Raw genomic sequence first — 9599 nt, 5'->3', positions numbered from 1 at the left:
TGGGAGGGGCCCATTGACTCTATGTATGGTATAGGGAGGAACCAGGACATTCTTTTTTTGTACCAAACCCTCTTGAAAATTGGAAACATATAGTTCTAGTTGCTGTAGCATTCCTTGTCTGAATTAGCCTGTTTACACATTCCCTTGCTGTAGTCATGGAGCTGTCAATCTCTCAACATATCATTTAAATGACACTAAGAGGAGATTTCGATTGAAGTGCTTTCACAGTAGGTTACATTGTCTTGACCCTTGTAAAAACAAAATGGGGCCTAACCGCTCTCTGTGCCATGGTTACATTTGGACCAAGGTTACATTTTGCCAGGGGGCATCTGCGGCAATCATAGATTTTCTTCTCTATGGGCATCTGCAGCAATCATAGATTTTCTTCTCTATGGGCATCTGCAGTAATCATAGATTTTCTTCTCTATGGGCATCTGCAGTAATCATAGATTTTCTTCTCTATGGGCATCTGCAGTAATCATAGATTTTCTTCTCTATGGGCATCTGCAGTAATCATAGATTTTCTTCTCTATGGGCATCTGCAGTAATCATAGATTTTCTTCTCTATGGGAGTGACAGCGTGTTGCGTGCCGTGTCAATTTGCTCTGTTCAGACTGTGTATGAACAGTGTATTCTGCATATTTAAACCAGGCTTACCAGGCTCTCAGAAACAAATTGACACATTCAAAACAACCTTTTGTTTTTAATGTAATGTATACTAGTATAAACTCTCAGAAACAAAGGGCTATCTTGAACCTAAAAGGTTTCTTTGGCGGTCCACATAGGATAATCCTTTGAGGAACCCTCATTGGTTCCAGGTAGAACCCTTTTGGTTCCAAATAGAACCGTTTTGGGTTCCATGTAGAATCCTTTCCACAGAGGGTACGACATGAAACCCAAAATGATTCTACCTGGAACCAAAAAAGGTTATCCTATTGGGACAGCCAAAGAGCCCTTTTGTCACCCTTTATTCTAAGAGTGCAGAATCATAAGCCTCAAGCTTTTCGTCAGTCTCGTTTGACAGCAGTCAATGACCTAAGCGTACTGTACATACCTGTACACTCCTTTATGATACTTTGCATTGTGTGATCTCTATGCTCAAGTGCAGTCACATTCCATAACATGTTGGAACAGAACAAACCCGAAACTGTTTGCCTGAAACTAGGGATAACTCTTCACGGCATGGCTACAGCCATTCAGTCTGTACTCCTCTGTTTCAATAGGGAATGTTTTTGATGTAGTGTGTGGAGCAGGGGGAAGAGGCTGCTATCTCCATGCCTGTGTCATCCCCCCCCCCCCCAGTCAAAAAATACCCCAGGCTCACTTTTCCAATTCCTGTTTTCTGTTTTCTGTCGCTGCCATCTTTTTTTTCATTGCCTTGTTCAGTCCCCTCTGGTGGATCTGTCAATAAGCCAGTCATGGCAATGACACGTGGAATTTTTCATTACCTTGCCCCAGGGCACTATATAGTTCACTACCCATGCCTCTTTTCCACTCTTGTTCACACCCTCTCTCTCTCTCTCTCTCTCGGATTCTCTCTATTTGTTCCTGTCCTGTTCAGACGAAGCCTGCTGTGTTCCCTAGCTGCCTGTACTGCTGTTTAGCGAGGAGTAGAGCTGTGTAGGATTGAGCAGGACAACGTGTGACCACGTAGAACAGTCTAGGGCTGTGTGTAGGGCTGTGTTAGGGCAGTGCAGGGCACAAGGGCTGTGTTGGGCTGGCAGAGGTAAGGCTCTCCCATGGCCTACCCTCAGTGCCCAGCCCCTGCGTCCTACACCATGGTCATCATCCCTCTCCGGAGCAGCCTCTACAGCCTTGACGCCCTGCGCTTCTACCTATGGGTGAGACCTGTGTGTGTGTGTGTGTGTGTGTGTGTGTGTGTGTGTGTGTTGATACTTATCAGGGGCTTCAGTTTGACAGATTCATAGGTAAAATATGCTGGCGTGAGTGCACAACGTGTCTATGTCTGACTGACTGACTTATTGGACCGTACAGTATGTTCTGCATATTACCAAAGTGAGCGTATCAAGACAGGAATGCTGTCGTGTGCATTTCACATGGTCTTATTTTCCATAGGATTATGTAGAGAACTGTAGTTGTGATTATAGATAGTCAGTGTCTGTTTCAACATGAAATGAGAGAGGGAGTTACAATGAGGTAATCAATTCCAAACGTTGTAAACACAAGCTATTGTATTGAGTTTGTATTGAGTGACAACCAGCCATAGTACCCCCCCAGGTACTATCTGGAGCTTCATTACACACATAAGGCTACACTATTACATTTTGTCATTGCTTAAAATGACTATATTCACTCCTGGTTTCATTACGTAGTTATAGTTTCATGGATACAGATCCATGTTTAGTCTTCGACGGCAGAGCAGCAGGACTCCATTGCATCAGCCACCCCGATGACAAATTCCCACATGTTTTGTCCAGCTCCTCACAGCTTCCTGGCAAGAGCCTGAAGATAATATTCCAGTCACACAGTAGTAGGCAACTCATCTACACTTTATTTCCATATCCAACACAACATACTTGTAGCTCTACCAACTTCATTTTCCAGTACAAATCTCCTATATGGAAAATAAAGCTAATTGAACTTGAATGTTGCCTAAATTTCACTTCTTGTTGTCTCAGATTAAGAGGCTAAAGAACTTGGAGAGGGAGCAGGACTCTCTGTGGGCCGGGCAGCAGGTTCTGAAGCAAGCCCGACTATGGTACCGACATAGACTGGAGGACAACAGATCCAGGCAGGCTAACGTGGGCACCGGGGCTGGGGCAGAGGTGTGGGGAGGAGAGGTGAGTTACTACAGTGAGGTTGATATTGTTTTACACAGATAGACAGAGATACAGAACGTCGCAAATTGTTCTCCATGTTGGCTCCAAACAAAAAATGAGCAGTCTAACTAAAATTTTAAATGGGAATTTTATGCCTTGGAAACTCAAGCTGAGCTTGAATATTCTGTATATACAGTTGAAGTCGGAAGTTTACATACACTTAGGTTGGAGTCACTAAAACCCGTTTTTCAACCACTCCACACATTTCTTGTTAAATCAAATCAAATCAAATGTATTTATAAAGCCCTTCTTACATCAGCTGATATCTCAAAGTGCTGTACAGAAAACCAGCCTAAAACCCCAAACAGCAAGTAATGCAGGTGTAGAAGCACGGTGGCTAGAAAGGCCAGAACCTAGGAAGAAACCGAGAGAGGAACCAGGCTATGAGGGGTGGCCAGTCTTCTTCTGGCTGTGCCGAGTGGAGATTATAACAGAACATGGTCAAGATGTTCAAATGTTCATAGATGACCAGCAGGGTCAAATAAAAAAATCACAGTGGTTGTCGAGGGTACAACAGGTCAGCACCTCAGGAGTAAATGTCAGTTGGCTTTTCATAGCCAATCATTCAGAGTATCTCTACCGCTCCTGCAGTCTCTAGAGAGTTGAAAACAGCAGGTCTGGGACAGGTAGCACATCAGGTGAACAGGTCAGTGTTCCATAGAACAGTTGAAACTGGAGCAGCAGCACAGCCAGGTGGACTGGGGACAGCAAGGAGTCATCAGGCCAGGTAGTCCTGAGGCATGGTCCTAGGGCCCAGGTCCTCCGAAAGAGAGAAAGAAAGAAAGAAAGAAAGAAAGAAAGAGAAAGAAAGTTAGAGAGAATTAAATTCACACAGGACACCGGAGAAGACAGGAGAAATACTCCAGATACAACAGACTGACCCTAGCCCCCCGACACATAAACTACTGCAGCATAAATACTGGAAGCTGAGACAGGAGGGGTCGGGAGACACTGTGGCCCCGTCCGACGATACCCTCATACAGGGCCAAACAGGCAGGATATAACCCCACCCACTTTGCCAAAGCACAGCCCCCACACCACTAGAGGGATATCTTCAACCACCAACTTACCATCCTGAGACAAGGCCGAGTATAGCCCACAAAGATCTCCGCCACGGCACAACCCAAGGGGGGGCACCAACCCAGACAGGAAGATCACGTCAGTGACTCAACCCACTCAAGTGACGCACCCCTCCTAGGGACGGCATGGAAGAGCACCAGTAAGCCAGTGACTCAGCCCCAGTAATAGGGTTAGAGTGGAGAAAGGGGAACCGGCCAGGCAGAGACAGCAAGGGCGGTTCATTGCTCCAGTGCCTTTCCATTCACCTTCACACTCCTGGGCCAGACTACACTCAATCATAGGACCTACTGAAGAGATGAGTCTTCAATAAAGACTTAAAAGTTTAGACCGAGTCTGCGTCTCTCACATGGGTAGGCAGACCATTCCATAAAAATGGAGCTCTATAGGAGAAAGCCCTGCCTGCATCTGTTTGCTTATAAATTCTAGGGACAGTTAGGAGGCCTGCGTCTTGTGACCGTAGCATATGTGTAGGTATGTACGGCAGGACCAAATCGGAAAGATAGGTAGGAGCAAGCCCATGTAATGCTTTGTAGGTTAGCAATAAAACCTTGAAATCAGCTCTTAACAGGAAGCCAGTGTAGAGAGGCTAGCACTGGAGTAATATGATCAAATGTTTTTCTAGTCAAGATTCTAGCAGCCATGTTTAGCACTAACTGAAGTTTATTTAGTGCTTTATCCTGGTAGCCGGAAAGTTGAGCATTGCAGTAGTCTAACCTAGCAGTGACAAAAGCATGGATTAATTTTTGGACAGAAAGTTTCTGATTTTTGCAATGTCACATAGATGGAAAAAAGCTGTCCTTGAAACAGTCTTGATATGTTCGTCAAAAGAGAGCGAGATAGTTTTGGCAAGTCGGTTAGGACATCTACTTCATGCATGACAAAATAAATTTTTCCAACAATTGTTTACAGACAGATTATTTAACTTACAATTCACTGTATCACATTTCCAGTGGGTCAGAAGTTTACATACACTAAGTTGACTGTGCCTTTAACCAACTTCGAAAATTTCAGAAAAGGATGTCATGGCTTTAGAATCTTCTGATAGGCTAATTGACATAATTTGAGTCAATTGGAGGTGTACCTGTGGATGTATTTCAAGGCCTACCTTCATACTTAGTGCCTCTTTGCTTGACATCATGGGAAAATCAAAAGAAATCAGCCAAGACCTCAGAAAATAATTGTAGACCTCCACAAGTCTGGTTCATCCTTGGGAGCAATTTCCAAATGCCTGAAAGTACCACATTCATCTGTACAAACAATAGAATGCAAGTATAAACACCATGGGACCACGCAGCCGCCATACGACTCAGGAAGGAGACACATTCTGTCTCCTAGAGATGAACGTAATTTGGTGCGAAAAGTGCAAATCAATCCCAGAACAACAGCAAAGGACCTTGTGAAGATGCTGGAGGAAACAGGTACAAAAGTATCTATATCCACAGTAAAACGAGTCCTATATCGACATAACCTGAAAGGCGCTCAGCAAGGAAGAAACCACTGCTCCAAAACCACCATAAAAAAGCCAGACAACGGTTTGGAACTGCCCATGGGGACAAAGATTGTAGTTTTTGGAGAAATGTCCTCTGGTCTGAGGAAACAAAAATAGAACTGTATGGCCATAATGACAATCGTTATGTTTGGAGGAAAAAGAGGAACGCTTGCAAGCCGAAGAACACCATCCCAACTGTGAAGGACGGGGGTGGCAGCATCATGTTGTGGGGGTGCTTTGCTGCAGGAGGGACTGGTGCACTTCACAAAATAGATGGCATCATGAGGATTGTGGATGTATTGAAGCAACATCTCAAGACCTCAGTCAGGAAGTTAAAGCTTGGTCGCAAATGGGTCTTCCAAATGGACAATGACCCCAAGCATACTTCCAAAGTTGTGGAAAAATGGCTTAAGGACAACAAAGTCAAGGTATTGGAGTGGCCATCACAAAGCCCTAACCTCAATCCCATAAAAAATGTGTGGGCAGATCTGAAAAAGCGTGTGCGAGCAAGGAGGCCTACAAACCTGACTCAGTTACACCAGCTCTGTCAGGAGGAATGGGCCACAATTCACCCAACTTATTGTGGGAAGCTTGTGGAAGCCTACCCAAAACGTTTGACCCAAGTTAAACAATTTAAAGGAAATGCTATCAAATACTAATTGAGTGTATGTAAACTTCTGACCCACTAGGAATGTGATGAAAGAAATAAAAGCTGAAATAAATAATTCTCTCTACTATTATTCTGACATTTCACATTCTTAAAATAAAGTGGTGATCCTAACCAACCTAAAACAGGGAAGTTTTACTAGGATTAAATGTCAGGAATTGTGGAACTGAGTTTAAATGTATTTGGCTAAGGTGTATGTAAACTTCTGACTTCAACTGCATATGTCTTTACAAGCTAACAAGTTTCGTTAAACCGTAGAGTTGATATTAAACGTATCACTTCTCATCACTCTGTACAGGGGGTGTCATCGTGCCTCCTGAGGTCTCAGATCCAGAGGGTGAATGGATCTTTGGGTAGTCTGATGATTGAGCCCAACGTAACCAGCTGTCCCTCCTCTCTGAAGAGGGACGGGGTCGAGGTATCAGACAATGAGCTACGGTGGCAGAACACGGTACTGGTACAGGTGAGAGAGAACCCCTTTAGTATCTTTATCCTTGATCTCCGACCCTGGTCTTGGAGAGCTAACGGGTGTTCTGGCTTGTTTATTTCACAGCCTAGCACTAAAGCATCCTACTTCAGTTCTTTAGATTCATGTGGGTGGGTAGATTAGGTGATTATTATTATTTTGTTTTCTTATGTTTTATTTTGGCAGGAGGTGAGCGAGAAGAATTTTCAAATCTCCCTGTTGGAGCTGGAGAGAGACCGCCTTTTGCAAGAGCTGAGTGTGCATCTGGGTGTAGAAGTGTAGTGGGCATCCTGACTGAGTTATTTCCGATGTTTGTACACCTGCTATCAAGCCCATTTCACTTTTATCACACAAGAACACACACGCGACTGAACACCGCTTCATAACTCTTCAACTAAAGTTCTTCCAATCAATGTCAGGATTTCATTTTCTCTCACCACTGTAAATATGTTTGTAAAATAATAATTCAATATAATGTATGTACAAAGACTGAGTGTGTTATTGTCTCATTTTCTTCAGTCCTGTTGACTGGTTGGCTGAATAACCAGACTGGCATGTAGGAGCATCACCTCAGGCTCGTCCTCACCTTCCAAACCTATATGCAAATGCCAAGTGGTCTTAACCTAATTATGTGTGTCTGTCTATTGGTCATGTACCGCCTGTGAAACACAGAGCAACACCAAGAACCCCCAGAAGGGGGCGGTAGACCCTCAGCTATGGTGAAAAGTGAAGGTGAATTCAGCATGCATATGCTGCTGTTCAAAATCTACAATCAGAACATAAGCCGAGAGACAAACTATAATATTTAGATGATTGTCCAGTTATATGATAATTTTTTTTAAAGAGATTGAAAAGGCCATCTGTTGTCTCCAAGTACACTGCAATCTGATACACCAACTCCTTGTGCAGTAGATTTGTCTCTGGGCAGTAGCTGGCCAGCACCCTGTATCCTCTCTGTCAACGTTCATCATAGTTCACATTTCCGCCCCAAGCCTGTGAGGTTTCTGTCGATACACGTTACCGCTCCTCCGCTGGTGGTCCCGCACTGATGTTACCTCAGCTGATAAGACTTATCTAGCCTCTCTATCACTGACACATGGCTGGCTCGCACACACACACACCTCGCGAGCATAAACACACTAAAGCAGCCATGCCCTGCACGCCATCTATTCGCACAAACACTATCAGTCTAAATATCATTCCCCTACTTCATTCAGTATAGTGTGGCTGTATGCTGGCCTTTATGGGATATCATGAACAGGAGCATTGGGAATGTTGCTTTGCGAATACTAGTGCAGCCTACCACATGGCAGCAGGCCTATTTATCTAACGTTCTATTGCTTGTTTTCTTCCTACTCCTGTTTTCATTGTTCTTGCCGTCTTCTGGAGACGTGGACCAATCTTGTTGTGGGGGATTTTCATCAGAGAGAATGGCGGTATCATTGTCTCCCAGAGAGTGTTTATCCTGTACCTATACTGGCCCAGTGTCTCTGCTTACTTGTTTGGCCCAGAGAAGTGATGTTGCTGCTTTTTGTCTGTGTTTGGAATTATACATATCCCACCAAGGACTTATAGTAATCCCAAACAGAGAGCGAGAGAGGCAGGGCGCTGGGATAGACATACCCATGTACTGCACGTTTACCAAGGCACATATAATGTGCTGTCGTTGGCCAAAGCTTTCGGATTATGCCGACTGCCTGAAACCCAAATTTGAAAAGCAGCTATTGGACTGAGAGAGGAGGCTTGCTCAGTCAGCTAGGCCAAGGAAAGTTGAATGCTACTGAATTGTCACACCAACACATCAAATACAGTATGTTGCACACACTGTATTTGTAAAGTGCACATTTCTTTGGCCAAACAGTAATGATAAAATTGCATTCATAAATGCAACCACGTACACACCCTTTGTAACAAGAAAAAAAAGAAAACATCCATTATGGACCATGCTTTCAAATAAGTAGCCCCTGTTCCCTCGCTACAGACCGCCACTGAACCATCAAGACCAGGGTACCAGCACTCAGCTAATTATTGGTTGTAATTCCCACTGCAGAGCCAAACAACCTTTTATTGAGGATGTCATGCTTCTATGACACTCGACAATCTTTCTTCCTTGCCAGCATGGTTCATTGACTTTCAACTCTGCTGGTCTCCCACTCAACCTATCCTGTACCCAACCTGTTGTGGTTTTATTTATTTTTTCTGTGGTTTTCCTAGAGTTGTATTGATTAGTATCTATGGTTTTCCTATGAAGGAGACTTAGGATACACGTGCGCCCACTCCCCTGCAGGTCTGTAGTGGTGTGAACTGTAAACAGAGAAATAGTTTGATGGCTTCCTCTCGGATGCTGTGGGTTTTTAATGCATTCCTGAGACTATTAGGATGGAGAACTTCCTGCACACCCTCAGATGGCACCCTCAGATGGTTACTAGCTTTGAAGTACTCAGGAAGTCTAATAGACTTCATTGGGGGGGTCTAAATGAATCTATAACATCTCCAAGATGTTTTTATCTCCAAGATGTATTACAGTAAAACGGTAGTGTTGTGTTTGCATCAACAAAGTCCTGTGTATTTTCTTTTCTTGGCTGCCTGGCAATATCAGATAATGGATGTGCTTGTTTATGACAACTGGATAATGGTGTCCATTTTATTAACAAAGGGATATTGAAAATACTGTACATCCTATTTTAATACTTGTTGTAATACAGTGTCCCAAAAGGGGCACCATACAAAGAAAATAAGTGTCACTTTCATCACTGCCAAAGATTATGCTAAAATGAATTAAAAAGTGTCAAAATGTTCAATCATCCACACATAATAAAGTGTGATAGATATTATTAGTCAGAGTGTATAGTGTAAACAGACATGAGACACACACTTCCGATGGATACATCACTCCAGGCTCTCCTGTCGTCAAGGCATTGATGTTCAGGCCTACACTCCCCTGGACTGAGTTCAAATGCTGAGAGGATGGATGACTCAAATGAACTTGCTTTCAGTCCATCACATCAGTGTCAAATAGCTAAGGATTAAATATTATTAATTCGCTCAACAACAAAA

General features: G+C 43.6%; 1 protein-coding gene across 1 annotated transcript; it reads left to right on the top strand.

Moving 5' to 3' along the window:
* The first annotated feature begins 1510 nt into the window (after window positions 1-1510).
* Window positions 1511-7031, top strand: LOC106609235 (suppressor APC domain-containing protein 1). The gene is made up of 4 exons (XM_014207788.2): window positions 1511-1841; window positions 2640-2801; window positions 6375-6539; window positions 6729-7031. Exons 1-4 carry the CDS (start codon window positions 1740-1742, stop codon window positions 6822-6824), a joined length of 525 nt encoding a protein of 174 aa, XP_014063263.2. The 5' UTR covers window positions 1511-1739; the 3' UTR covers window positions 6825-7031.
* Window positions 7032-9599: the final 2568 nt, after the last annotated feature.

Source organism: Salmo salar, chromosome 07 (assembly GCF_965601325.2).
Source record: "Salmo salar chromosome 07, fSalSal1, whole genome shotgun sequence".
NCBI classification, from domain to species: Eukaryota; Metazoa; Chordata; class Actinopteri; order Salmoniformes; family Salmonidae; genus Salmo; species Salmo salar.
This window is presented reverse-complemented; position numbering and strand designations above follow the sequence as displayed.